The following is a 27,635-nucleotide window of genomic DNA, read 5'->3' as shown; positions in this document are numbered from 1 at the left end:
TTCACATAATTTTAACCTACCTTCATATATATATATATTTTTTAAATGGAGAATCTATTCCGAGAACTAAAGGTTAGCGTCTTATACTTAAAGCATTACTTTTTGAAATAATTTTTATTTTCCTTGTAATTCTTATGCAACCCCAATCATGATGTCTTTATATAGAAACACAATTATGAAGGATCTTACCAGAAGCATATAGAAAGACAACCTGTCATCAAAAAAAGAAAAGAAAAAGAGAAAGACAATCAATAAAATATTATAACAAGAACAATGTCGCTCATTCTAGTTGATTCCATCTACTAGATAGGAATTTAAATTATGAGTATTAGATCTCAATTTCCATATCTTTCCTCTAATAGAGTTTCAACATTTCCTTATTTTAAATATTAAACTAAAGAATTGAAGCATGCCATTTATAAAACATCAAGCGTTTTCTTAAGATCCCGACTTCTTTACCGAAAATTTTCCAAACTATGCAATTAACAAAGTGCAGTAGGAAATTGAATTAAGATTAAACTAATTCAAAATTTGAACCCCTTCAATATAACACAAAAAAATCGAACCACATCATTTATAAAACATAAATTGTTTCCTTAGAGCATCTTTAGCAGAATCTATTTTGGAGAGCATGTTTAGCTTTTTATCTATTTTAACAGCTGCATCAGACTCCTAAGTAGCCATTCATGATAACTTTTAGCTATCTCGTTCCTAAATATAGAGAGCTAGATGAGGCTCTCTATAATTTAATACATGCATTTTGAGTTATTTTATATAATTTATAAATACATTTAAACTATTTAGTCTTTATTTAAAAAATAATATAAATTCAAAATTAGGTAAGATAGAGAACACTGATACAGACGTATTTTTAAAGTGATTAGCCAAAATGATTTTTTAGCTACTTTGACTAAAATTTAACTCAAAAATGGTTAGCATTGCTAAAAATACTCTTACACTCTAGCTTCTTTACCAAAAAAATTTCAAAGTAATTCAAAGTTTGAATACCTCCAATATAACCATAATTTTCGACACAAATTTTGACCACTTCAGCTTAGATATTTATTAAAAGACTTGCATAACACTTCTTCACGTGAATCTTCTTGTAAACACGGTTTTCCACTCTAAAAAATTGGGTCAAATAATGCTCCCGTAATTCTATTGTATCCACGCGGATCAACCACATTCCGCCACTTGTCCCATTCTATTCCTACCCCACAGCTGGCCGCATCCTATTGGGCTGGACTACCAACTGGACCACGCCACGTGGCAACGCGGGTGCACATCTCTCGCTGTAAATCCCCAACTCGCATATGGCTGGGACTGCAACACCGAATCCGTGCCGTTAGGAAGTAATATTCCGGTACGGCAATGCTTATATAACAAACGCCTCTAACCTTCAAACCCTTCCACAACCACAAACCCTCTCTCTCTCTCTCTCTTCCCTCCTTCCTTCTCGTCAAAGCAGTCAAAACTCGTTTCTGTATTCTCTGTCAGGTTTTCTGTTACGTTTCTTGTTTCTGAAACTCCCCAGTTTCGGTTCAGCTGAGTTTGTTTGTAGTTTTTTATGTCACCAACTCGGAATTTGTTTTCGCATGAGGTCGCGGATCTGTGCATCGGGAAGCCGGCGCTGAAGTCGCTGTCGGTCGCCGCCACGGTAGGCGAGGCATTGTCGGCGCTGAAGAGGCTCGGCGAGACCTTCCTCAGCGTGTGGAGCTGCAACCATTCCGAGAAGAACGACGTCGTTGCGGAGGAGGAGTGCCGGTGCGTCGGGAAGGTTTGCATGCTCGATGTGATCGTTTATTTGGGGAAAGAAGAGAACCTGTCGTCTCCGGCCAAAGCGCTCGAGGCTCCGATCGAGGTTTTGATTCGCAGGGAACCTGCGATCTGCCTTGTTAGGCATTTGGAACCACACGCCAGGTTAGTTTCGGAATTTCTGGATTGTTTGATTCAGTTTTCTTGTTCATTTTAGAACACAGAAAAAAAATTATGATAGAAAAGGTTTAGAATTTAGATACTGAATTCAGAAGTTTGAGATGAATTAGCATTCAGATGGTTGAAGAAGAAAAATAAATTAGCATTCAGATGGTTGAAGAAGAAAGATATAGAGGGTTTAAAGTTATAGAATTGATTTTGGAGTTTAGATTGAAAGTTCATGAACCAAAAGAGAGAACCATATTCTAAGATGCTTTGATTTATAACTTTTTTTATTTTATTATTATTTTAAATTGTGCTGATTTGGTTGGTTTGTCTTCTGATTCCCAGCTTGGTGGAGGCTATAGATTTGATTCTGGAAGGTGCACAGAATCTTGTGATACCACTCGAAAGCGGGAGGAACACAGGCTCGAGAAAACAGCTTCTCCACAGTAACTCCTTCAACGCGACTCTCCACAACAACAGGGAATACTGCTGGCTCAACCAAGAAGATGTTATCCGCTACCTACTGAACTCGATTGGCGTCTTTAGCCACATATCAAACAACCCCATCAACACCCTCCAGATCATTGACTCGAAAAACATGCTTGCGGTCCATTATGATGACCCTGCCTCAGCGGCATTACCTCTCATTTCTCAGTCCCTAGTTCAGCAAACTTCGGTTGCTATTCTTGATGGGGAAGGCAGGGTGATCGGGGAGATCTCGCCTTATACCCTCAACACCTGCCATGAGTCTGTGGCAGCTGCCATTGCGACACTTTCTGCTGGGGAACTGATGGCGTACATTGACTGTGGTGGTCCGACGGATGACCTAGTGCAGATGGTGAAAGACAGGTTGCAGGAGAAGAAGTATGAGGGGTTCTTGGAGTTGATGGAAGAAGACTTCACATTGTCGTCTTCTTCTTCCATCTGTTCAACTTCTTCGGACGAAGAGTTTGGCCAGGGAAGGAGTTGGAGGTTAGGCGGGTACTCAGCAAGGCTGGTGAGGAGGTCAGAGGCGATCGTGTGCTATCCATGGAGCTCATTGGTGGCAGTGATGGTTCAGGCTCTTTCTCATCGGGTGAGTTATGTGTGGGTTGCTGATGAGGATGAAACTTTGTCTGGTATTGTTACCTTTGCAAGCATGTTCAAAGTTTTCCGGGACCGTTTGAGGTTCATGGGATACGCCTGAAGGGAAAACTTGTAGTGACTGCTGTTATGGTGCATTATTTCCTTTGGGGATATTTTTGTACACATTTCTTTGGAAAATGGAAACTAACTTCTATTTTTCAGATTTCTATACACCTTATTTTTACTTATTCTATATATAGCCTTATGATCTGGTTTATTTATGTGTACGTAATGCCTAGTTAAATTAAAGCACTAGAGACATGTAATTGGTATGGTAAGTGCCTGGGAATGACATTAACAATACAGCAGAAGATGTAAAATAGCCATAGTGAAGAAAAACAAGGCGAAATAACGAAGACCACAAATAGTTAGTCCAAGCCCACCTTCCCTACAATTCCAACAGTTCAGCAAATAGTTTCTAATACACCGGAAATGGGGACTAGGAAGGTAATCAGAAGTCAGAACTGCCAAAGTTCTAAAATAACATACCACAACAAAGCTTCAGTCTTGTGCCACAGTTAATCTTCACTTTTTATTAACATACCTATCTATTGTTCCAATTTCTTGAACAACCAAAATCCCCATGCTAATCCTACTAAAAGAATTCCTCTTCTTTGTACCAAAAAGTGAAATTACACTTTCTCAATCGTTTTGATCAGGATATAACTTTTACTACATAGTTATCAAAGATTCAAAATGTAGTGATCCTAGGCCTCATACTCTAGTACTCTACTGATAACAACAAAAGCATTCACTTGAGGAAAGCAAATAAACCAAAAGAAACAGTTCCTTAATCAGTTGATGTTGAGCTAGAATTTTATTTTTTCTTCTTCTACATTCTTCTCTTGTCAACATTTTTATTTTTGATTTCTATATATTGTTACAAATCATCAAAAAAGCACTATCTGCAGCAACTTATTTCGCAGATATAAGGCTTGGATGGGGACAAAATTTGAAAAAAGAGAGAAAGAAAAGGCTGAGAATAAATACAAGGGAGGTATGATGCAGCAACAACCGGTCAGTTTAGGGTTTTGTTAAAAGTAAAGGTGCCTACTGCTAAGCTCAGACATGCATGATGATAAGGCTCGTCTTACTTGGACATTGTTTGAATCCATATTAAGTGCATCTTCATACAGCCTCTTTGCTTGTTGCAGCAACTTCACCTTCTCTTTACCATTGCTAGGCCGTAGGCGTGATCTTTGCTGTAGTGCCATGCCCCACCTAAACAGAGCTGCCATTTACAAGTTATTAATGTAAGTATTAATTTATGATTTTGTATATCTTCTAAAAAAAAGGGAACAAAAATTCAGGAGAAGTGAGGCTGTCAGTGCCTCTCAAGCGAGGCAAAGCACACCGAACATGTTGTATGCTTTTCCAAACCCGTGCTAACCAACCCTGGAACTTTCTCCCAAAAAAAACAATTTGAATAAAAAGTGGTCTCGACATGGTTTGGTATTAAAGATATATGGAAAATAGTGGAGAGGGAGGGAGACAGAATCAGAAACATACCATCAGGTGCATAAGCATTTCCTTTAGACATCATGGCATCAAACTTGTCAATTGCAGCCAAAAACAGTTCATCAGCATCAAAAGCTGCTCCCTGAAATCAACATCAGATCTAGTTTAAAATTAATTCAACTGAACACAATGTAGCACACAGAGCTAGCTACTAAATTACAAACAAAGATGACCACCATGAGTTCCTCAACCCTAAGTATTACTAGAAAAATTTATAAGAATGACAGAAGTCTAGCCAAAGAACAATTCTTACAGGTCCAATGTCTGCAATCAACTGTGCACGGAAGGTAAGGGCAAGACCCCAATTATATAGGGCTCTTACATCATTCGCATCAATTGATAACGCCAGTCTATACTTTCTGCCTGCTTCCAGAAGAAGTTCTTCGCACTCTTCACACACATTGATGAGGACGGATGCAATATCATCTTTACTAGTGATTTTATCTTGCATTCTAATCCATTTCTCAATGGATGAGGGATCACTTCTTGTAAGGTGCACTCTCAACTCTCGACTAATCCTTAATTTCATCTCCCCGTGAAGAAGATAAGTATTGCCTAATTGGCCCACAGCCAACAGACTCATGGGCTTCATAGTGATGGCTTTAGACAGTAATTTGGCCGATCTGTACAACACGATCTCTGCACGCTCTTCATTATGTGTAGCCTTTATGAACTCCTTGGCTTGTTTTAGAAGATTATTTGCTTCTGTAACATACCTATCAAACAATACATCCTCTGAAATTGATGAAGATGAAAGGGAGGGGAGTTCACTCTCATTTCCAGACAACTGATCATCCAAAGGGAAATTTTCTTCGTGAATTACTCTCTCTTCTCTAATCCGAGGCCCATAAGTCTCATCTTCACTATTTTCCCTGATAAGAGAAGACCTGTAATCCCCATCAGATTCCTTAAGCATTTGTTCTTGTACGAAGGAAGCTTTAGTTTCCATATGTTTCATTCTGTCACTAAAATCAACGGAATCAAGCAGACTGTCATGGGATTCCCACATTTCCTTATAACGCTTATGGCCTATCCTTGAAGAGATATGACCATTGCTCGCGAACTGCAGTCTGTTGTTCTGATAATTATACTCTTTGCCCTCTGTAACTCTGTTAGAACCCCAACTCACCTCCTCTGAACCCATATTCTGATTTGACGAAGCAAGTTTGATTCTTCTATTTCCAGTTTCCTTCAAAGCAGACCTATCAAACGAATCCTCAGAATGACCAAAATTTGCAATCCCCACACTGTCATCAACAGAATCCAAAACCCTTTCTTTCTCATTATTTTCCACTTTATTAGGAATCGAACCATTGCCTCTAAGCTGATCACCCCCCACTTTCTCCACACTCTCTCGCTTAGCATTGCTTTTCACTTTACTAGGCTTAGGATCAGCCAATTTCTCCTTAAATAAATCCCCAATGTACTGCCACAATGCATGTCCGATTTCAACAGCCTCTTTCTTTCTCTTACTTGGCTTTTGATTCTCCGCAAACCCAACATTGGACCTAGCCAAATCTTCAACACACTCCTCAACAATCTTCCTGCCATCCGAGGCCACTAAACTAACAGTCCCCATTGCCTCAACATAATTCTCCAAATCACTAACTGTAATCCCTCTGGAATCAATAGCCCTCTGTATATCACACTTCAAATTATCAACTTTAACACTAAACCCATCAAAAACCTCCACCAAACTCCTCAATTTCTCAATATAAACAACTAACTTATCATCTTCTTTACTCCTCCTCTTATTCCCGCTTAAGCTCACTTCACCAACACCTCCACTACGAACAAACCCAACCGAAAACCCAAGACCAAAAATCAAAACCGAAGCCGGAACCACAACAATCGACGAAACCCTAACCCTAGAAATCGCGAAAGCACACACAAGACCTAATACGAAAACAAAGACATGCCTTCTATCATCAATTCCAGTAGAACTCAGAAACTTACGAAACTGATCCGACTCGCCGCTGACGGGTCTCAGGTCCTCCCAGCCGCCGTAGCTCGCCGACTCCGAACCCCAATGAGCTCTGACGGAGGAGAACCTATTGGTTCTGGGACCGTCCGGCCATTTTGTTCTGGAAATGTGAAGAAAGCTCTGGTTTTTTTGATTTGGAAAGTGGAAGAGAAAAGGTTGAGGCTTGGAATAGGTGATGAAGAATTGGGAAATTAGGGTTTTCATAATTTGGGGATTTTCTGTACAGACGACGTCGTTGCTATTCTCTCACACGGCGAAGCTGCCGAGCTCAGGTGAGTGACGGTTGGAACTAACTAACTGAAATTCGATGACTTTGAGACTGGAGGGGCAGTTTCGTTAATAAGTACATGTTTGGGAGCAATTTCGCGGGCGATTGTATTGAAGTGTGTTCAAACTTGGGCCTTTACATGTTTGTGTAGCCGTCCCCGTTTTATTACTTGGGTCCATGATTTTATGGACTGTATTATCAATGAACTCGAGGCCCACTCTCAATGGGTTGATGGGGAGACGAAGCCCTGTCCTAGTCATACTTGTTGCCAAACCTTTAAAAGTTTTGGTATTTATTAGATTCCACATCTTAATCTCAATCTTTTTACACTAGTGAAAGTGCCACCAGCAGTGATGGAGGGAATTTATGTGAGTATTGGCAAGTCACTATCCCTGAGGACATCGGGAACATAAATAAATTAAGGTTAGTTCTTAAGCTATTTCAGAGTTTTGCCTAATAGTGTCAAGATACTGGTTTTTTTAAACTTATTATTATGATCATGTTACCTTTACATTACTTTAGGGTTTTCTGAATGAATCAATCTTGTCATAATGTAACTCTCAGGTGAGCTATCTTGTAATGTTACCTACATTTTACTATTAATAAATTGATACCCACAGAGGCATACAATAGAAGTATCTCAATTATATAAATTGTTCTATATATCACTACACAAAACTAATATGAAATTGCGTGTAGTTAATGTCTGAATGCATAAAAAGAAACAACTCATAATTTCTAACTATTGTTACATCAATCGACTTAAGATTTAACCAAATAAACTCCATACAATCGTAAACTAACTCGAAATCAGATCAAATCGATATGTGCCAATATAGCAACAGTCTTGGAGTTTTCCGCATTACTATTTTGGGTGGTTGCACTTAACTTTTCCGTTAGACGTGGTTGTTCCTAATTAGACCAACCAAACCGCCAAAAAAGAAAAAAAAGGAAATAAATGGCATTTGGAGAAATAAAGGTGAAGTTAGGGGGGCAAGAGTTGGGTGGGTGAAGGAGGCAGAACGATCAACGGTGCGTGGACGGAAAGCAAGCGAATAAGAAAGCGAAGGGCGAAAAGTGGCAGACAAAAGCCAAAGAGAGTGGATAAGTTCCTCCCCTCACTCACGGGCTCTCTCACATTCCTCCCTTCTTTCTTTTTTTAACCCTCTTTTTTTTTTTTTTCGGTACTTTCAAAAGATTGATGATAACGTCTGACGTCATTCTTTCAAAAAAAAAAAAAAGATTGATGATAATGACTCATAATTAGCATAATTATCATTTTAACTAACGTTTTCCAAGAGAGTAATCATTTTTCTGTTTCTGTTTTCAAAAAGGTAATCCAGATTTCATAAGAGCGGGTGAGCCAGGTGTCCCGTTGTTTCGGAATTTCATGCCATCAATTGTCATATCGTAGTGTTCATCTTATTAGTAATTCATTAAGAAAATTGTTGATATAAATGATGAAAAAAAATTATTTTTATATTGAATTGTTTCTTTCTATCGTTAAATATAATTTTGGATGTACTTTATATTGTAAAATTAAAAGTGAATGTACTTTATATTGATGTATCAAACTATCGATATATCAAGTAGACTAGTTACAGTAGCAAACTAATTTGAGACTACTGTATATATGTATCGAACTAATCTAATTTTTTTTGATGTATTGGTATGTCGATATAATTTTTGAAAATAAAATCATGATAATATTTTCTAAGAAAATATATAATTTTCTGTTTATGTTTTCAAAAAAGAAAATCCAAATTTTATAATAGTGGGTGGGCCACGTGGCGCGTCGTCGTCTCGTCTTCGCTTTCAAGAACAGCATAGAAGTAACACGAAGGCTTTGGGGAGTGAGAAAGAGGAAAGAGAAAAAGTGAAACGAAACAGAGAGAGAGGAGAGGAGTGAAGGGTTTTGGCCTTTTGGGGAGGTGGGAGAGAGGAAATCAGGGTTCTTGAGGGTTATTGATTCTGGGTGCAATTGGTTTTTGAAATTATTTTTTTTTGGGGTTCTGGGGTTTGTTTTTGGAGATGTACATAGCTTCAATGCGAAAGTCGTTCAAGGACTCTCTCAAAGTGCTTGAAGCTGATATTCAGCATGCAAATACTCTGTAAGTGATCATCTTCTGCTGTTTTTTGATGGTTTCTTTTGGTTCTGGATTTTATGGTCAGTTTGGTTTTGTTTCATCGTATATTTGTTTCTTGGGAGTGTTATAATTGTTGAAGGATACCACTTCTGTTCACAAATGCAAGCTTTTCATTCTGTTTTGGTTGTTGTGTAGGAAATTTTAATATATATTCAATTTGTTTTTAATATATTCAACTTTTTTTTTTTTTTGAAAAAAAAAAAATTGATGAAGAGCTCAAGGAATGGCAGGGTGAAAAAAAAAATTGTTTGCCTTTTATGTTGAAAAAAAATTTTCTTGTTCGTTTATTTTTGGATTTTCCCATCTGGGTGTGAATTGTACTGAGGTTCTTCTAAGTGTTTAGCAGTGGTCTCTTTCCTTAGAATGGGGTTCAATTATTTTTGCACTGACAATAATTTGATTCTGGGAATGGGACTGTTTCCGTACGATATAGCTTTGATTTAGTTAGATATTTGTTTATGACTTTCGCCATCATCATCCTTATCTCTAGGAATTGTTAGTGAGTTAATGGATTCACGTGGGCTATGGGTTCCACCTACTTGTAGGGTTGTTCCATTCATTTTGGATGTTTGTCTTACAGTACCTCCATTTCGTTCTTGCATCTGCAGTTTCTCATTTTTTATGCTACTTTCAGTACTTGGGTAGTTAAATTGACATATAGATGAGCAGTGAAAAAAAAAAAAAGAAGAAAAAAGATTCTGGTCATAGTGTTAATGGGAATGTTCAATTTTGATCTTGGTGGCTTAATCTGATCATTTAATTTTGTGTTTGACTATCTTGAATTGTGAGGTACAGGGCTTCGGATTATCCGAGAGAGTATGATGGTGCTTGTCTTCAGATGAGAATGTCATACAGTCCAGCTGCTCATCTCTTCCTTTTTCTGGTGCAATGGACTGACTGTAACCTCGCTGGAGCCCTTGGTCTGCTCAGAATTCTAATTTACAAGGTTGAAGCTTGTACCTTCTGATGGCTTCTTCTTCTTTTAGTTTATTTCCAATCATGGTTGTTTGTGATCATCTCATTTTACCTTCTGCTACAGGTTTATGTGGATGGCACAACCACCATGTCTACACATGAGAGGAAAGCAAGCATTCGAGATTTCTATGGTAAATTTCAAAATTTCAACAGTTCGTTCATTTTGTTAATCTTGAGATGTGACGTATTTATTTTCTTACTGTGGTTGGTTTTGTGACTAGCTGTTATTTATCCCTCTTTATTGCAACTTGAAAGAGGTGTCACCGATAGTGAAGATAAAAGGCAGAAGGCAATATGCGTGGACAGGTATCGAAGAAGAGATGATGAGGAGAATCGACAGTGTTCAGATATAGATGTTGAGAGAGAAGAGGAATGCGGTATATGCATGGAGACAAATAGTAAAATTGTATTGCCCAACTGCAACCATGCTATGTGCCTAAAATGTTACCGTGATTGGTATATTCTCTCTTTCTCTCCATAGAAATATACATCTGTCTCTGTGTGTGCGCGTCCGTGCGTGCTTGTGTGTGTGTTCAATTGTAGCTGGAATAACCAGCTGAGGATGCTGGTTGTTTCTGTTAAAAAGTTTGAAATGTACTTTGCCAAAAAGCGTCATAAGCATGATATGTTAAATGTCTGTACTTGGAGATCACAAGTGAGATTATCTTTAGGTTCCTATATACGCTGTTGTAGTATTTCCTGACTATATTCCTATGCTTGTGGGGTATATACATTTCCACGCCTGCTGCTTACTCTCCTGATATTGCTGATTGTTAGCTTCTCTGAAACTTATCTTGATTAATTGTTGGCATTTGGAGAATGAATGAAACTTAAAATTTGACAGCTAATGAAATAATTCAGTCTCCTTGGGCATTTGTTGATGTGTCCTCTTCAAATTTTATATGTTTTGTTCCCTTTCTCCTAAACGAAATGTAGGTATTGCCATGCTCCTTAGTCTTGGTATTGTATGTTTACCTAGAAATATTACAGTCCTGTCGAATTTTCTAGTTCAATCTTGTCCATGTATAAATATGAATGAAATCCTTGTCTTATTGACACATTGCAGGCGAACAAGATCTCAGTCGTGCCCTTTCTGTCGTGACAGTCTTAAGAGAGTGAACTCAGGTGATCTCTGGGTGTACACTGACAGCCGGGACATAGTTGACATGGCAACAGTAATGAGGGAGAATCTCAGGCGGCTCTTCATCTATGTAGATAAGTTGCCAGTAATTATACCAGATAACCTTTTTGACCCTTATGATTCCCACCTAAGGTAGCTGATTAATGAAGTTCAAAGCTACAGTTCTCCTGTGGCAATTCATTGATTTAGCTTATTGTCTCTTGATTCCATAAGGACCCGAATTCATTCGGCAAGTTTAAATCAGTATCTTCCCACTTCTGTTCAGAAGCGAACCCAGCCCGAGTTATTGTAGGCTGGTGAGTGAAGTTGAGGAGTTATCTAAATTGTATGTAATACATTTGTACATGCTTGTACAGCTTGGAAGTTCCACGTATAGAAAGGCTTAGCAAATTCTCTTTCCCTTCTGAGCCTCTGAGACTCTGGTATTATGCAACAGTGAAATGTAATCTTATGTTCATAAGCCTTCAACTATATGCAGGACCTGCTCTTTCCCTCATTGAATCCCTGTTCTCACCAAGATGGATGGACCGAATGTGATAAAAACAAGATTGATTTACATATCCTCGGAGATTTAAGGGTCTCGGATTTTGATTGATACCCAACACCAAGGTGTTGTCAATTTTAATCAACTTATTTGTACTACTTGGTTAAACATGTTGCAATGCGGTTGAGCTTGACACGACACACAAACTCATATCGTCACCACTACCTATCTCATTGTTAAACATTTCAAGTTTGGAGTTGGCACTCGGGCTAATTTAGGTTGCGAGGGCTTCAATGGAAAACGGAACTTTAGGTTATGCAGAAATAGTGGTTATTTTGCGTTTCAAGTTCCGATCATATGATTTGACACATAATCAGATACAACGTGTGATAACATATAGCACAATCATTAATCATTACTATAACTATCTTCTACGATGAAAGAGATAGACGCATAATTGTATTCATTTCGAAAAACGAAATCGGAAAAACGAAACTGGCTTCTTGATGGGCTTTTACTAATAGTCTTCTAACTACAACTACAACTAGAAGTCCACAATCCACATAACACATGGACTCATGCACCCTCCATCACAACTCTTGGCCTTTGACCATAGATTTCAGAAATTCATAAACAAAAGATTTCAAACCAGTGGCGCGGTTGCGGTGCAAAGATAACACATTCTTTTTCACTTTTTGTTTAGGAAAGTCCAACGATTTTTTTTTTATCAAACTCCCAATTCCCAGCTGTAAAACTCGCCACGCACCGCACAACACAACACAACATGTTCAATCTGACTTGATCCCTCTAATTTTAGTCACTATTCTATTAAAACCCAAATAAGCCTAGAGATTCAAACACAGCCAGAAAATAATCAAAAACAAATAAAAATATCGAAGAGAAAAGGAGATGGGGAGAGGGGGAGATGAGAGAGATGGAGAAGAAGAACAAGAGGAGGGAGTGATGGCTACGGACTTCTTCTGGTCCTATACAGACGAGCCTCACGCTTCTCGGCGCCGTCAGATCCTCTCTCAGTACCCTCAGATTAAGGAGCTTTTTGGCCCTGATCCATTGGCGTTTCTCAAGGTAAAAGGTTGTTGCTTTGGGTTTGTTTTGGATATGGGTGGTTGGAATTTATGTGGGTTTGATTGGTTGTGAGGTGGGTTTTGGATCTGGGGCAATGTGGGTGAGTTCTTGATTTTGGTTTGGATAGTTGTTTTGGTGGTTTTGTGTCTTTGTTCTTGCATTGTTGTTTTGGTTTGGTTTTATGTAATGGGGGGGGTTGTGTGTTTTTTGGTTTTTTTTTTTTGCTATGTTTGTAACTTGGTAGATGCAATGGATTCATCAGAGTTGAGCTTTTTTGAGAATCTAATTGCTCATTGGTATTATCGTGGCTAAATTTTCTTGCTTTTGTGAATTCTACTATGCAATTCCTATGCGATGCATCTTTTTGTCGTGAACTATATTGATAAGAATTTTCCTAGTCGAAGTTGAGTTTGAGTCGTAGATCGAGTTCTCAGCTGTTGGTGATGGTTTACGGGCTGTTCTTTGCATTTGAAGATCCTTTGTCAAGGATATACGAATACCTTAGTTTTGTAGCTAAGGCACTCGTCCTGCATAGCTATCCGGTTCTTACCGCGAATTTTTGGTGCTTTCTTTCGTTATGATTACTTGGTCATGTTCTGGGGGCTCTGAGGATTGCCAGTTTTTGATGTAAGAATCTTCAAATGTATCAACAACCATAATCAGAGACATTACGACTTGCTCTTCAGAGCATAATTTTGCAGGGTTCTGTTTCAGTTTATGAAAAATTAATACTAGCTAGTGACGATTTATGTAGTTGATGTTCAGGTTTCAGTTTGGTTTTCTGGACTCAGCTTCCAGAACCTAATTCATGTTACCTGATGTGTAGATTTAACTTTTTGGTCTGAAAATTTGATTTTAGGTAGATGTGTTTAGTTTTGTTTTATGACGTTGAATGTAATTGTGGTTGCTGCAGATTAGTGTGGTTGTGTTGCTTCAGCTCTGCACTGCTGCAGCACTTCACAATGCAGGCTGGCTGAAGATTCTGGCAATAGCCTACTTCTTCGGCTCTTTTCTCAACCACAACCTCTTCTTGGCCATCCATGAGCTCAGCCACAATCTCGCCTTCTCAACCCCAGTCTACAACCGTTGGCTTGGTATCTTTGCTAACCTCCCAATTGGCGTTCCCATGTCTGTCACCTTCCAGAAGTATCACCTCGAGCACCATCGCTTCCAAGGAGTAGATGGCATTGACATGGACATCCCAAGCAAAGTTGAGGCTTATGTGGTGAGAAATGTGTTCACCAAATCCATATGGGTTCTACTTCAACTCTTCTTCTATGCTCTTCGGCCTGTGTTTCTGAAACCGAAACCCCCTGGTTGTTGGGAGTTCATCAACCTTTTTGTCCAGATATCCCTCGATGCCTCCATGGTTTACTTCTGTGGTTGGAAGTCTTTTGCTTATTTGATCCTCTCTACATTTGTTGGGGGTGGGATGCACCCTATGGCTGGTCACTTCATTTCCGAGCATTACGTCTTCAATCCTGATCAAGAGACATATTCTTACTATGGCCCTCTTAATCTCATGACTTGGAGCGTAGGGTACCATAATGAGCACCACGACTTTCCCAGAATTCCTGGGAGCAAGCTCCACAAGGTGAAGTCCATTGCACCAGAATACTATGAGGGTTTGGAGTCTTATAAATCGTGGAGTCAGGTCATCTACATGTATATAATGGACAGAACAGTTGGGCCATTTAGCCGAATGAAGAGGAAGCCAAGCAAATCGGAATAGACGATGCTTTCTTCTGTAACATGACTCCCATTTTTGTATACTTTCCTGGTTCTAAATGGTTTATTGTTTTCATGCTAAATTTGCTGGGTTATTGCTTGTAACATTTTGAGTGAGATCGTATGCTGTAGTACAGACTGAACATAACGAAGTGATTGATTCATTAATTAGCATCTGGTGAAGAACATTCGTTTAGCTGTGAACTATATTCGAAAATTGATAGTCACTTGAATCTTTATCAGATGGAAAGAGATTTTATTGAAGTAGAACAACTCAACTGAGGTAGAAGAACAACTTCTGGGAGCAAACTATACACTGATTCTAAGAACTTGGAATGTTCAACCAAAACTGAAGGACTAAGCAACTAGTAACTCCACAGTTATACAGCAGTATAACTATGCCGCGGAATGAGCTTCAGAAGTTTCATTTGCAAAGCTTGGATCTCTACCTCTCCTCACTTGTTCAACTGAGAAAAGTAAACAGATAAGTGATTCATCAAATCTTAAGCAGTGAGAGGCACGCGAGTTAGGAGTGAATTCTTACATTCCAGTTACTGCTATTCTTGGCACCAACAATGTATTCTGGTGGCTGAACGATATGGTTCATGAGTGGGACTCTTTCTGGGGCATACTCTTCATCACTGTCACAGTTTGATACTTGCTCTGGCCCTATGGACCTTAAAGCCGTGGCCAATAAGATCGAAAAACCCTGGAGATCATTAACTTTGTCAACAGGTCTAAACCATTTCTGAAAGTTTTGGGGAAAACAAGTCAAAATTCTTAGCTACATTAAGCACAAAAGCACCTGAGCTAAGATGATCAGCAAGCCTATCCACTTGAACATGTCGAAGTTTGACTCCACAAAATCTCTGAAATCATTGAACTTTCCAGTAGGGTCATAGGGGAGATCCTGAAAAAATGAAGAACAACTAAGCTACATATAAAATGAATTACAATATTTAGAAGAATAGGCTTGTCAGAATGATGTACCTTCTCCCAGTCAGAATTTAAGAGTATATCTGCAGCCATTGCAGTCTCCAATAGAAGAAGCATACAGATAATCAAAGCATACTAGTTGGTTCAAGATCAACAAGCTCAATCAGAACGGGAATTTTTGCTGTTTGCAACAATCTTTTTAAACACAAATTGTAGGTATAGTATAGGCACACAATATGAAAAAGGATACACAAGAGAGGCAACAACCACTGCCACAGTTTGCAGCAAGATGACCTATGCCTGTTATTATGCACAAGGTAACACCAGCCCCAATAAAAGTGCATATAACCCTGCAATTTCAAAGGGAGTGAAAAACTGTACATGTTAGACAACCACTGTGCCTGAAAGGCCTAAGCACAATTCTGATACCATGTTAGGCAACCATCGTGCCCCAAAAATCTAATCTATTAGGAAATGGACCGACAATCTATATAATAGTCTAGACTCTAGAATATCAATGATATATTAAGGTTTAAGAAAATGTGCGTACCAGGGAGCAGTAGTATATTGATCAAAGGATGATGAGCTATCCATGTCCCTCTCCCAAACTCTAACCATCCAAAGACCATAGAGAATCAATGCAATTCCAAGCAGTCCCAAAATCGAATTCATTGCTTTAAGCAGTGACTGCAGAAGGACTCTTGCGATTTTCGCCATTGAAGTGATTACCAATCTTCTGTAGCTCAGACAATTGGACAGATCAAGATACCAACCAGATTATAACAAAAAGTACTCAAGTATATATTCAAGTTCAAGAGCATTCAAGTAGATCATGAAACTAAGTAACTAACCAAAGCCCCTAGGGAAACGGGTGCTACAAGTACAACCTGGTGGCATGTGAGTTTTGTGTGTTTCTTAATCAAGAAGAGAAACACATAGTACGAGATGACAGATACAGCTAAATGCTGAAGGGAGCATTCTTGGAAGATGAAATGTGAGCTCAAGAAATTTGGTAGAAAGCAGGAAATTTCTAAGAAACCGACTGGTGTGTGTCGTTTTCTTACGTCGGGCTCACTTGTAAACTTGTAACGTCTCTGGCGTGGCAATAACTCAAAAAAAAAATGCCTAAACCTATATAAATGGTAGTTCGTAATTGTGGTAGCAACAGGTTGCTGTGGTGTAGTGGTTATCACGTCAGTCTTACACACTGAAGGTCTCCAGTTCGATCCTGGGCAGCAACATTGTTTTTCGGTCCCTTATTCTTTGACTTTGGAAGGGTGATTTTATATGAAGATTGAAGATCACCCTTTTTCCGAGAGGCTTTTCCCGATGAACACTTGAAAACTAGACTCAATTTTGTTTATTGCCATCTCAAAAGTTCTTGCATGGAAACCCAAAGAGTTGCATGATGAAATCATTGTATACTTCTAAGTAGATTACACTTTACTTTAAGTAAGCACCTTATTAATAAGAAATTCATTCTAAAATAAGATGGCACTATGTGTGTGAATAAGAGCATGGTAATAACCACTCCTCTCTTTCATTTCTTTAAAAGACCTCTTCATTTTTGTATTACATTTTTAATCTCCTAGTGTGTAGGCAAATTCAATAAACCGTGCAGGCAAATTTTGGTGCACCGTAAGTCTTAACTCGTTGGCAAAGCACCATGCATTAAGCTGCATTACTTTTTACAAATAACTCGGTATCTATAATATCGCAAAAAGTACGACTTATGTAAGCCATTTCAGCTATAACGAGAAAGCTCATAAATAACAACTCGAGGTTCTGAATGGATCATGTTCTGCTGCACTTTCTGTTGCACAAGGTCTACCAGGATTTCGTCATGTCAAAGTTCTCCAAATTTAATATCATGATGCCTCCTACTTTTGACCGGAAAGATATTCTCGCATGTGCACGTGGTTTTCGGCCCTGACCACCAAACGCATCTTTTTTGAATCATCTGGAGCCTCCCATAACAAACCATTATAGCTTCTCGCATAGTCAACAGCACCGTCAAAGAGATCCTGGCAAATACAAAGAGGAAACCCACGTAAGTCTGGAGACACAAAATACAAGAGCACATATCAGTATGACAAGATGAATGTTACCCTGGATGGAAATTCATCGTAATAATATGCAGTAGTCATCTCAACTCTGTTTAAATCAGTTTCCCAGAGCCTGATCTGTCAGATAAGCCAAAAACATGATAAAACTTCAGAAAACTAAACAGATGAAAATAATGATAACCATGCACTGCTAAGAACATCACTATATCCTTTCAAAAAAAAAATAACATCACTATATAAGTGCATAGCCAAGCTTACAAGCTTTGGTGTCAGACAGTTGCAAATCAGACTGAAGCAAATAAAATTCCCACCATATCTGCTGAATACACATGAACATAGAGAAGGGTCTAACCTGATCCGTGACATTCTCAGGTACAGATGGTATTCTCTCTGCAACACGTGGATGTGCATTTTGCTGAAGAAAAGAAATTATCTGCCAAAATAAAATATAAAAAATTAGAAACAGTATCAGCAACCATTTTTCTCCATGTGAAATATGTGTATACAGATAGAGAAATGTGATTAGCAATTTAGAGCATATCTTTGGACATGAGACTTCTTCTATTGTATACGTTCTAAAGACACCTAAACTATATGTTCACTAAAAAGATTAAACCAAGTAAATCAGAAGCTGAAAAATATCTTAATTCTTAAGCTTTTGGAGCTGAATAACCAATACAAGAAGCCTATGCCTCTATCACCATATCAAGCAGTTATCTCTCAAGTCTCAACTAATTAAACCAGCATTTTTCTACGACTCCAGACAACTTGAAAGCATGTACAAGATAATATATGAAGAGGACAAAGCATAGACAGAGTACTTATCTTTATACTGAAAAATAAAAGTAAAACAAATAAAAGACAATATTCACCTGTTCTGCAGTGATGCAATTGTCAAAAGCACCATACAGACTTTCTTTTGTTATTGCTCCAACTATAAGGTTCGGAAGTTGATATTCTATCCTGCACATATAAGCCGAAGAAATAGTAATGACAACAAAATCCCAACTCCGAAATCAACAACATAAGAAAACAAACTACGGTATTCTCAACACATACCTTGCGAAAAGACGCAAAATTTCACAATGCAATTTTGATGATGAGTATGCATAGAGCCTAAAGTTTGTTTCCACAACCACAAATCCCTGAACAAAAAAGTAAGAAAAGAAAATTTGTAATTACCAAGTATATCCCTGAAACTACACACAGCTTTTCTTTTCAGGATGAAAATCAAAAGCTGAAAATAAAGAACAAAAAGAGAATAAAGAAATTAAGAAGAAATACAAACATGATATATTAGTCATGAACTCATGACTGAGAATTAAGGCTCATCTTACAGAAGATTTAGGTCGAGTTGTAACATAGATACTCCTAGTGATGCAATAAAAATACTGTAACAATCTAAAATGGCAACTAAATACCAAAGTTTGTCATATTAGAATCTTTATATTTTTCTGACTTTACTTGCAACTTTTTTAAACCTTCAACAAAGACTTATGATTGAGATATCTCCCTCCCCATACCACCCTTAACAAATTGATCATGCTACAAGTATGAATCAAAATTGTCCAACAAGTTGACAGTGTTGTCTATGGATTATGATGCTTCATGATAAAAAGCACATTCAGAAAATCATGGATGATAAGGATCAAGATTCAGAACTGAACAGCATCTAGAGACCAAGCTAAAATGAGTACAGTAACTCACCTGTTTCCTTGATGATGTGTCTGTCAAGCTCACCGAAAGATTAGTAGCTAATTTAGTAGGTATAAACCAACTCTCTTTCCTACCCTGAATGAATACCCAAAAGATGGCATTCAAAAGTCAGAAGGGTAATAGTTAAACTTTCATCTGGGCTATCTTTAGGACATTCTCTACCAAGAGTAAAGTACAAAAGTACAACCTGCTGAAGTTTGACCAATCCCAAATCTGTGAAGTCCTTGATCGTATTTTTCTGAACCTCAGTCAATGTATTTATGTTATATGCCTAATACACAAAGAAAATAATAAAATGCAAATGTGAGAAATTAAATTCCTGGCATAAACTTCAGATTCGCAAGGAAACAGTCAGACAGTAACCTATAGAAAAAATATAGAAAAATATTCTATCAACATTCTTTTAGCAACATTTATTGCAAGGGATTTACATTTCAGTAGGAAAAAAGATAACCAAATGAAACTGTTGTATTCAATAAAGAATGTGCTACTGCAAGAGAATATACACAGTATGTAAAGTATACAACCAATACCTCGCCTGTAACATGAAAACTTAGCTCTAGCAGGAATGAAATCAAATCTGCCGAATCGATCCCGCGCTCCTGCACCAAATTATCATTATTTTATTAGAGAAAGCTATAAGATAAAATTAAAGAACAACAGCTTTTGTGCATAAAACATTTAAGTTGCACTTCCTAATGAGTATCACCTCAATACAAGTGAAGTGACTAATCTCTACATCACAAAACAATAGAGTCATGACATACTTTTCAAATTCTAATCTCAAGTCTTCAATGAAACAAATTATGTAAAATTTTCCTCTTTTTTTTATTTTTTATTTTTTAAAAACCATAGGATACACAGATTGACATAAAAACATATAGAAATATCTTTGGTTTTCTATATCAAACAGTGGGAGCAATGTTTGTGTAAAGAAATCTACAATAGAAAATGAGAAATTCGATATGAACTCATCAAAACTTTGCGTCTCTAGCTCTTGCTAGGCTACTTGGGATCTTTATTGAAAGGTAATAGTAATCTGATGCTTGTAAGAGCTTATAAAAAGCAAAAAGATACCAGGTTCCCCAGCAATAAGTGTGACAATCTAGGGAATGAACCAGAAATTAATAATACAACGAGTCTGTACCTCCGAGCTAGTGATATATTCTCTGATGATGTACCAAAGTTGTGCATTTGTATCCATCAGCTGTGGTTTGAACAGTAATCAGAAATAATATCTGCTTATTTGTATGAAATAAGTAACATCATGCCTGCAAGCAGTTGAAGAGACATGTGTTGCTTACCAAGAACTGGAAACCACTTTCAGTTAACCTAGGAGCTTCTCTATCTCTGCAAAAAACAGAAAATCAAAATTCTATGCATCAGATAAGAGAGACAATTTGCGCTACATATCTACAAAAGAGAAAGTGGCTTGGATAAAGGAAAGTATAAGATAAAATCCATGGACCTTTGAGTCACAAGACCCCGCTGGAAAGTTTTCATCATAGACGAACTGATGTTTGACGGCCTTTCAGTTTGAGATGAGTTGATAAGTTGCAGCAAGAAACACTGGTTTAAGATGACAGAAAATCAGAAACATGAGTACCTAAACCATAAGACTACAGAATAAGAATGTGTAAGAGTCTAATTTATAGTTACGCATCATACAGATCACCAAGTAAACAAGAGGCAGACCACAAAATCTTAACACACAAGCATAAATAGATAAGGTAATAGATGCACAGATGAATTCCGTACCTCCCATTGTTCTAGAGCAAAAGCCTCAAGTTCCTCAGAGCTTGGACGCCTCACTGTGACACTCGAAGGCATTGGTTCTCTTGGCAAAACTACACTGCATCATCATCAAAGTACCTACGGTTATAATCTGAGAACTAACTTTCTCTCACATTATCTTTATTCATTGCAACAAATGAATAGCAGAGACCCTGCAACTTCAGTATGAGTGGAAATAAGATTCCAATACTCACCCGTATACGAGAAGCTTCTTGAGATTAGTCTGAAATATAGGATTCAATGTGTATGTAACATCCCCCTTCTTCCTACAATGAAATCAAGAATACAAAGTACACTTTACAAAAGAGCATACCAGAGAGCACTAAACTGAAACCGGTACGAAAAATACAAAAATGTGTGATAATTGTTCCAAAATAAAGGTTGAAATTACTTGGTCTCGGTGAATATTCTCAATTGAACCAATCGATCAATCGCCACTCGATGCTTGGAGGCCCCATCGGGGAGCACCCACTCCTCCATTGACTTGGAATTGACCGGAAGCTCGACGCATAGCATTTGCAAAACATATTTCTTGGCCAGTGGTGGCAGAGACCTAATTTCCGAAATTCCGTTTCCAATTAGAAACAAACTTACACCATTTTGCACAATATAAACTACTCTCCACTGAACTTAAATCTGTTCAAATTCTCAGCTATATGCTAAACGAAAACCCTAGAAAACCCAATGCATTCAATGGCTACAAAATCCAAGCTCAAATATACGGAACTGAGACTGGAATCAAAGCTGAGATTGAGTAGAGAAGAAGGTGTTGGGAGACCTGAGAATGGCTTCGCAGATGAATGCGTTGTCGTAGAGCTTATCGAGCTTCATGGCGGGCAAGGCAGCCACCATGTCCATGAAGTTCTTCGCTATGATCCTCACCTGAGGCATTGTCACCAATTCTGATTGATTCTAGGGCTCCGATTCTAAGGCGTCTCCAAGTTCAATTCTTAGGGTTCAAAATAGTTGCAGCAGATTCTGGTTCTTGCAGAGTCTCCTGTGTCTGGGAGAGTTTGAGTGTTTTTTTTTTTTTTTTTTGGCAATTTTAGTCTGAGAGAGTGGGAGGGTCTCTATTCCGTTAGCATTGATTCTGTTGGTGGTAACATCTATTTATAGGGACCAATGCAGAATACTCAATTTGCTAAATGGTCCCCCTTATTTTTATTTTTTCATATTAGCTCGCATTGGCATATACATACTTTTTTGTTTTGTTTTTTTTTTTCTTTCTTTTTTTTTTTTTTTGGAATTTATGGCTCCGTAAGGCCACACAAACCATATAACTACATTACAGAGACTTTCCTAAAGCTAGGAGGACTTTCGCTTGAATCATCTAAGAGAGCTTGGTTTTTTTTTTTTTTTTGGGTCAGAATCTAACGGAGCTTGTTTGTTCGTTCTTTTTCTTACCGAAAAACCAAAAAAAAAAGGAAGAAGAAAAGAAAAATGTAACAGAGCTTCAGTTATATAGAGGAGGGAGAATTCAAGTATTGTCTATACGGCATTAGTCTGATCCTTTGTATAACCTGGGGCCATGAGATAAATAAATTGTATGACCTTTTCCTCCTCTTTAATTCCGTCGATTCAAAGAGTGAAATGGTATTAGCGAATTACTTTTAGGGAAGCAGAGCTATGGCAGTGTATGGCTTGATTGGCTTCTTCCAATTCTGAACCTTTGATCAAGAGAAATGGAGAAGTAAATTCTCATAAAAGAGTAAGACAGAACGCACTCTGAAACATACTATATTCATCTTGCAAGAATATAAATATCCATCAAATTATCTTTCATAGAATAGAAAGGGATCCAGTTACAGTTCACATTTCGAAGGTGTTCTTCCCCGTCAAAAATTCTGGAAACCCAGATGTTAGTTGATGTGAAAGGCATGTAGATTCTGCAGACTATTCCGCTAACTAAGGTGTTGGTATTCATTTTATTGTATAATTAGATCTGTCTGTGACTATGCAGAAGTCCCAAGTATGTCTTCAGCCGTTGCTTTGGATTCAACAATTGGTGAGGCTGGCTTTGGTACAGGGGGAGGCTTAGGTGGCCTGTTTGGGCGAACTTTATCAGCTATGTCTGGAGGTTTGTCAAACTGAAACATTGAAGGAAATTAAGTGTGGGGTTAAGAACTTCCATATAATAATCATAGACAGGAATGTATTAACTGAAACAAGAACAACTGATTAAGAGCAGACCAACCTTGTAACCACAGCCAGATACGCAAGCGTGAAAACATTCCTGCAAGTACAATTGGATCAGCAACTACTCGGTCTGAAAAATGCACATTAATCATAATTGTATTGTTGTATGAGGATGATGCGCAAGCATATTGACATTGTTCTGTATATATCAAATGCAGGATGGATTTATGGACATACATATCCACTCCATTCAAGGTTTTAGATCATGAGGTATTTAGCTGTGAGAGCTTAATCTTTCCTACTTTTCAAGATTCAAGATAATAGTACCAAATCTTATGGTAATGATTATACAAACGTGAGAGCTTAACCTCTCCTACTTTTTCACATTAGATGCAACTATGGTACTGCCATGTTTTGTCAAATAACAGCAATGTGACTTAAAAGTTAATACACATTATGTTGAAAACTAACAACAGGAAATAATAGTGATTCCTGAGTATAATTTTGATCGAATCAAACATCACTATATATTAGGCCCTCTTTCTTTAAGAAGCTTATACACTCTTGCATGGTCTTATCAAATGGATGACTCGCCAGGCACAATAGGTCAAAGAGTATATGTTCATACTTTTATATAAAACACTTGTTGCTATCATCCTATAATTGTTTCATTGTTCATCCGTATGTTTTCATCCACAAAAATGCTTGTTCCTACCCAGCAGCAGTAGTTAATTCAATCATCAAATTTGGCATGCTTGTTCATACCCTAAAAAGTGTATTATTGAGAGACGAAGAAGAAGCAGTAAAGGACAAAATACCTCTGAGTACCTTTCAACTCCAGGAGAACGGTCAATGCAAGCACTCCATTGTTGATCCTTTAAGACAGGATCCTTGTAACATATCTCATTGCACTCCTCCAAGCCTGTACATTGCCTCTACCATATCACTTGTAGGCTTGTAGCTTATGAACATTTACGTAATAAGCAGTACCCGCTTCAAGTGCTAGTATAATAAATAACTCTTTAACCAACTGTCTATTTATGAATGCAGATTTACTGCACAGCAAGATTTTTATGTGTGATAAGAGCTAACAGATGAGCACATAGTGGGCTAGTTTACAGCTTTGGGTTCTATAACCGAAGGGTTCTTAAAAGTGTCATTACAACGAATGTAACTGTAGAGCGCCTAAAAGAGTAAACCTAAAACGTAGAAACCGCAACAGCATAAAAAGCAATTTGATAAATTTCTCAAACAACAAAATGATACTCACATTCTTCCCAAGTCTCTCCATCAGTGTCACACCCTTTCTTGCAAAATACTCGCCCTACAAGAAAACACCCGCGTTACTGTAATCCAAGTAATACATAAAGTTTTTTTTTTTGAAATTAATACATAAAGATTTTAAACACCAATAGATCATACACACAATGAACTTGCAAATGAAACCAAGCCTTGAATTCTACAGCTAGCGGATGTATGATAATGTGATTCAACAAAACAAGAGCTGGAATAGTTTGAATGCGACTTCGCTTAATCTCAACAGCTGTACATGGAAACATGCATTTCAAAACATTAATAGAGGCTACATCTTACAAATTTGATTACAATCAGGGCTTCCTAATTTTGCAAATTATGTCCTCTAAAATACGAGAAGAATGAAACACAAATAGTATCATTTGCAGCCACAAATACACAAGCAGAGTATAGCCGGAGCTATTGTGGCTTAAAAACAAGAACAGGGAACAAGAATCTGATAAAATGATGAAAGAAATTACAGATCGGGGAAGGAGATGGATTTTTACATGGAATCTGCATAAGGGCTGCGTACTTGTGCGTGCATTCGTGATTGCAGGGAGGACCCCATTGCTGCGGTATCATCGTCTCTCTCTCTCTCCTTCCTTGTGTTGTGATTCTCTGTGAATGGCGGAGCGGTGGAAATGGAGGAAGGGTGATGGTATAAATAGGTGAGGGTAGTTTGGTAAATTTTTGTGGTCCGGACTGTCCTCCTCCGCTGGTCCGGTTGGTCCAGAGGGAATGGTTGTTGTTCTTTTATTTTTAGGAGAATTTCACGAATGGTCACTCAACTATGACTCATTCGACACTTTGATTATTCAATTTTCAAATGTATCACTTTGGTCACTCAACTATTACTCTGTCAATCACTTTAGTCACCGAATTAGTATTTTTTCTGGTCATAAATGATTGGGTGAAGTGATTAAAGTGAGACAAAATACTCATTCGGTGACTAAAGTGATTGACAGAGTTAAAGTTGAGTGACTAAAGTAATATATTTAAAAAGTCAGTGACCAAATTGTCGAACAGGTAAAAGTTGAGTGACCATTTATGATATTCTCCCTTTATTTTTTTAATTGTTGGTTGTGTTTAAGGACATCTGATTTATGTTTGATTATTCTGTTTGGACATCTGATTTATGTGTTGTTGGTGTCGAAAAATTCCGTAGAGGAGTTTGACTCACCAATGAATGCGGACTGGAGCGGGAGCTGACTGGGAACGATCGAGAAGCTTCCTTGGAGCGTTGACCTGGAGTTTGGCCGTCGGCTCGAGGAGAAGGGGGGGTACCTGCAGAAAACTCTCCGATGCCTAAGTCAGTACGTTTCTCAGTAGTGGAGTCAAACAGGTAGGAATTCCATGGTTTACCTGGTCAGTATGCCCCCTATTTATAGATGAGGGAGAGCTTGCACCACAAGTCGCGTTTAATATCGCCATTACTCCGCGTTATTGAATAACGCCATTATTCCGCGTTATGGCGTTATTGAATAACGCCGTTACTCCGCGTTATGGCGTTATTCAATAACGTCGTTACTCCGCGTTATGGCCCGCGTTATGGCGTTATTGAATAACGCCATTACTCCGCGTTAGTTATTGAATAATGTCATTACTCCGCGTTATGGCGTTATTGAATAATGCCGTTACTCCGCGTTATGGCGTTATTCATAACGCCATTACTCCGCGTTATTGAATAACGCCATCATGCCACGTTATCACGTCCGCGCCGCCTTCTTCATTGTGGCACTAATAACGGTAATTGCCACCCCATTCATGACCGTCATTGTCCGCGTACTTATGGCAAGGGTCAGTTGGCATAATGATGAGTCCAAAAATCGTCGATTACCCCCACAATGCCCCCAAATTTTCTCTTTGGACACTCGTCCTAAGAGGAAATTTCTAAAATCTGGCCTCGACCCCAACCCGAGCCCAACTCTGAGGTTCCCTCTGTCAACGCCGTATGATCTCTTTCTCCTACCAGCCTCGATGCGGTTATCACCTTGGAATTTACGGATCCTCTAGAGTTCACCTCCTCAGCGATAGCTTTTTCCCTCGTCGAGAGCCTTTTTCCTTGCAAAGAGATTTTTTCTCATCGAGAGCATTGTTCTTCGCTAAGAGCTTTCCGTACCGAGAGCCTTTTCGTCGTCGAGAGTTTTTTTCGTTGACGGTGTTTTTTCTTTTATTGCGAGCTTTCCTCGTCAAGAGATCTTCCTCGTTATTGCCCCCATGTTCAATAACAATGAAAAAAAAACACAAATTTACTCAGAGCAACAAGAGTTCGAAATCAAACCGTATATGATGAACTCATGGATTGCCCTCAAGGCAAAGAAGTAGTTTTTGTATGGGACACAAAGTTGCCCCCATTTTCCTTCAAGTCCAATAAACAATATATTATTTATTTTGGCCACCGGCCTTATACATTCCTTTTGGGCCACAGGCCTTACACATATATTTTGGCCTCCGGCCTCATACATTCTGTTTGGCCACCGGCCTCACACATACACTTTGGCCACCGGCCTCATGCATTATTTCGGCCACCAGCCTCATGTATTATTCCAGCCACCGGCCTTGCGCTTACATTCCAGCCACCGGCCTCATGTATTTATTATGAAATGAGATTCGGTTATAACTATCCCCGTTTGTTCGGCGGGCAAGGTTTACCATTAAATCACACGAGTTAAGCAAATAATATTTTATTTATTCTGGCCACTGGCCACAAATACATTTCAAATACAAAAGGAAGTGAAAATCAAACAAATAATTATTAAAAGAAAGACCATCAGTCTATGTTACCTGGTTTTTTGCCCCCTCGACCCGGATTTCACCCTCGACCCTTATAATAATATCATCCATGTCTCTTGGCGGGTCGCGTAATAGATTTTCATATAGGGGTGTACCTGGGAAGAGTCCTTCTCGAAAGGCGATTGCCGCGCATTGAGGGTCACAATTGATGTGCATCATCTCTGCCTTGAATCTCTTGAAGAAATACTCGATTTTCTCTCCTACTTTTTGCTTGGTGTTGAATAAGGTCGCCATGTCCTTTTTTTGCTTGCGACTGCAAAAATATTGAGAGATGAAGGTTTGGCTCAATGTTTCGAAATATGGGATTGATTGGGGCTTGAGGTCTTGGAACCATGTCGATGCGGTCCCTGTGAGGCTTAAAGGGAAAAGTTTGCACATCAGTTTCTCGTTGGTTGTCTCGATGGACATCTGCTGTTTGTACCCCTTGATGTGGTCTACCGGATCGGTAGTCCCGTCATAATTTTGGAAAACTGGGGTGATGAACCTGCGAGGTTTCGCCGCATTGAGGATGTCAGTGGTGAA

The 27,635-nt window shown here is 38.5% G+C and overlaps 7 protein-coding genes and 1 non-coding gene across 10 annotated transcripts; 4 read left to right on the top strand and 4 right to left on the bottom strand.

Annotated features, from left to right (window-relative positions):
* Positions 1-1,333: 1,333 nt before the first annotated feature.
* LOC133729640 (CBS domain-containing protein CBSX5-like) lies at positions 1,334-3,238 on the top strand. Its single transcript, XM_062157207.1, has 2 exons — positions 1,334-1,920; positions 2,266-3,238. The coding sequence occupies exons 1-2, from the start codon at positions 1,568-1,570 to the stop codon at positions 3,104-3,106; spliced, it is 1,194 nt and encodes a 397-aa protein (XP_062013191.1). The 5' UTR covers positions 1,334-1,567; the 3' UTR covers positions 3,107-3,238.
* Positions 3,239-3,851: 613 nt separating this feature from the next.
* Positions 3,852-6,880, bottom strand: LOC133729639 (uncharacterized). Its single transcript, XM_062157206.1, has 3 exons — positions 4,817-6,880; positions 4,555-4,645; positions 3,852-4,276 (listed from the first exon to the last, which is right to left on the bottom strand). Exons 1-3 carry the CDS (start codon positions 6,749-6,751, stop codon positions 4,080-4,082), a joined length of 2,223 nt encoding a protein of 740 aa, XP_062013190.1. The 5' UTR covers positions 6,752-6,880; the 3' UTR covers positions 3,852-4,079.
* A 1,787-nt stretch (positions 6,881-8,667) lies between these two features.
* On the top strand, positions 8,668-11,478 carry LOC133729641 (E3 ubiquitin-protein ligase AIRP2-like). The gene is made up of 5 exons (XM_062157208.1): positions 8,668-8,926; positions 9,758-9,908; positions 10,002-10,068; positions 10,159-10,393; positions 11,004-11,478. The coding sequence occupies exons 1-5, from the start codon at positions 8,847-8,849 to the stop codon at positions 11,212-11,214; spliced, it is 744 nt and encodes a 247-aa protein (XP_062013192.1). The 5' UTR covers positions 8,668-8,846; the 3' UTR covers positions 11,215-11,478.
* An 834-nt stretch (positions 11,479-12,312) lies between these two features.
* LOC133729637 (sphingolipid delta(4)-desaturase DES1-like) lies at positions 12,313-14,493 on the top strand. The gene is made up of 2 exons (XM_062157203.1): positions 12,313-12,648; positions 13,562-14,493. Exons 1-2 carry the CDS (start codon positions 12,472-12,474, stop codon positions 14,378-14,380), a joined length of 996 nt encoding a protein of 331 aa, XP_062013187.1. The 5' UTR covers positions 12,313-12,471; the 3' UTR covers positions 14,381-14,493.
* Positions 14,494-14,611: 118 nt separating this feature from the next.
* LOC133729638 (tetraspanin-19-like) lies at positions 14,612-16,339 on the bottom strand. Of its 2 annotated transcripts, XM_062157205.1 has the most exons (7): positions 16,164-16,339; positions 15,863-16,048; positions 15,563-15,662; positions 15,367-15,447; positions 15,182-15,286; positions 14,921-15,085; positions 14,612-14,843 (listed from the first exon to the last, which is right to left on the bottom strand). In XM_062157205.1, the coding sequence occupies exons 2-7, from the start codon at positions 16,027-16,029 to the stop codon at positions 14,832-14,834; spliced, it is 630 nt and encodes a 209-aa protein (XP_062013189.1). In that variant the 5' UTR covers positions 16,030-16,048; positions 16,164-16,339; the 3' UTR covers positions 14,612-14,831. The 2 variants fall into 2 exon arrangements, with proteins under 2 accessions (XP_062013189.1, XP_062013188.1); XM_062157204.1 differs by having other exon boundaries at positions 15,863-16,339.
* Positions 16,340-16,480: 141 nt separating this feature from the next.
* Positions 16,481-16,553, top strand: TRNAV-UAC (transfer RNA valine (anticodon UAC)). Its single transcript has one exon. It is a non-coding gene; the product is annotated as a tRNA-Val (tRNA).
* Positions 16,554-16,962: 409 nt separating this feature from the next.
* Positions 16,963-21,958, bottom strand: LOC133733331 (general transcription and DNA repair factor IIH subunit TFB2). Its single transcript, XM_062160975.1, has 15 exons — positions 21,667-21,958; positions 21,280-21,441; positions 21,083-21,154; positions 20,853-20,946; positions 20,563-20,663; positions 20,399-20,444; positions 20,242-20,301; positions 19,628-19,696; positions 19,282-19,365; positions 19,086-19,169; positions 18,438-18,523; positions 18,251-18,341; positions 17,731-17,811; positions 17,421-17,495; positions 16,963-17,336 (listed from the first exon to the last, which is right to left on the bottom strand). The coding sequence occupies exons 1-15, from the start codon at positions 21,777-21,779 to the stop codon at positions 17,193-17,195; spliced, it is 1,362 nt and encodes a 453-aa protein (XP_062016959.1). The 5' UTR covers positions 21,780-21,958; the 3' UTR covers positions 16,963-17,192.
* Positions 21,959-22,609: 651 nt separating this feature from the next.
* Positions 22,610-24,954, bottom strand: LOC133733330 (uncharacterized). Of its 2 annotated transcripts, none has more exons than XM_062160973.1 (5): positions 24,827-24,954; positions 24,295-24,348; positions 23,843-23,946; positions 23,083-23,121; positions 22,610-22,975 (listed from the first exon to the last, which is right to left on the bottom strand). In XM_062160973.1, exons 1-5 carry the CDS (start codon positions 24,900-24,902, stop codon positions 22,841-22,843), a joined length of 408 nt encoding a protein of 135 aa, XP_062016957.1. In that variant the 5' UTR covers positions 24,903-24,954; the 3' UTR covers positions 22,610-22,840. The 2 variants fall into 2 exon arrangements, with proteins under 2 accessions (XP_062016957.1, XP_062016958.1); XM_062160974.1 differs by having other exon boundaries at positions 22,876-22,975; positions 23,853-23,946.
* Positions 24,955-27,635: the final 2,681 nt, after the last annotated feature.

Source organism: Rosa rugosa, chromosome 2, assembly GCF_958449725.1.
Source record: "Rosa rugosa chromosome 2, drRosRugo1.1, whole genome shotgun sequence".
In the NCBI taxonomy this organism is placed as follows: Eukaryota; Viridiplantae; Streptophyta; class Magnoliopsida; order Rosales; family Rosaceae; genus Rosa; species Rosa rugosa.
This window is presented reverse-complemented; position numbering and strand designations above follow the sequence as displayed.

Coding starts and splice junctions, on each gene's coding strand:
- LOC133729640 (XM_062157207.1), top strand. CDS start 1,568: ATGTCACCAACTCGGAATTTGTTTTCGCATGAGGTCGCGGATCTGTGC. Junction 1,921..2,265: donor CATTTGGAACCACACGCCAG/GTTAGTTTCGGA, acceptor TCTGATTCCCAG/CTTGGTGGAGGCTATAGATT.
- LOC133733331 (XM_062160975.1), bottom strand. CDS start 21,779: ATGCCTCAGGTGAGGATCATAGCGAAGAACTTCATGGACATGGTGGCT. Junction 18,524..19,085: donor ACACATCATCAAGGAAACAG/GTGAGTTACTGT, acceptor TTTTTTGTTCAG/GGATTTGTGGTTGTGGAAAC. Junction 17,337..17,420: donor ACGATGAATTTCCATCCAGG/GTAACATTCATC, acceptor TGTATTTGCCAG/GATCTCTTTGACGGTGCTGT.
- LOC133729641 (XM_062157208.1), top strand. CDS start 8,847: ATGTACATAGCTTCAATGCGAAAGTCGTTCAAGGACTCTCTCAAAGTG. Junction 9,909..10,001: donor TCAGAATTCTAATTTACAAG/GTTGAAGCTTGT, acceptor CTTCTGCTACAG/GTTTATGTGGATGGCACAAC. Junction 10,394..11,003: donor CTAAAATGTTACCGTGATTG/GTATATTCTCTC, acceptor GACACATTGCAG/GCGAACAAGATCTCAGTCGT.
- LOC133729637 (XM_062157203.1), top strand. CDS start 12,472: ATGGGGAGAGGGGGAGATGAGAGAGATGGAGAAGAAGAACAAGAGGAG. Junction 12,649..13,561: donor ATCCATTGGCGTTTCTCAAG/GTAAAAGGTTGT, acceptor TGGTTGCTGCAG/ATTAGTGTGGTTGTGTTGCT.
- LOC133733330 (XM_062160973.1), bottom strand. CDS start 24,902: ATGATACCGCAGCAATGGGGTCCTCCCTGCAATCACGAATGCACGCAC. Junction 24,349..24,826: donor AGCCCTTATGCAGATTCCAT/GTAAAAATCCAT, acceptor GTTTTCTTGTAG/GGCGAGTATTTTGCAAGAAA. Junction 23,947..24,294: donor TGGAGAGACTTGGGAAGAAT/GTGAGTATCATT, acceptor GGCAATGTACAG/GCTTGGAGGAGTGCAATGAG.
- LOC133729638 (XM_062157204.1), bottom strand. CDS start 16,029: ATGGCGAAAATCGCAAGAGTCCTTCTGCAGTCACTGCTTAAAGCAATG. Junction 15,448..15,562: donor GTGGTTGTTGCCTCTCTTGT/GTATCCTTTTTC, acceptor TGAACCAACTAG/TATGCTTTGATTATCTGTAT. Junction 15,287..15,366: donor TAAATTCTGACTGGGAGAAG/GTACATCATTCT, acceptor TCATTTTTTCAG/GATCTCCCCTATGACCCTAC.
- LOC133729639 (XM_062157206.1), bottom strand. CDS start 6,751: ATGAAAACCCTAATTTCCCAATTCTTCATCACCTATTCCAAGCCTCAA. Junction 4,646..4,816: donor TGATTGCAGACATTGGACCT/GTAAGAATTGTT, acceptor TGTTGATTTCAG/GGAGCAGCTTTTGATGCTGA. Junction 4,277..4,554: donor AAATGCTTATGCACCTGATG/GTATGTTTCTGA, acceptor TGTAAATGGCAG/CTCTGTTTAGGTGGGGCATG.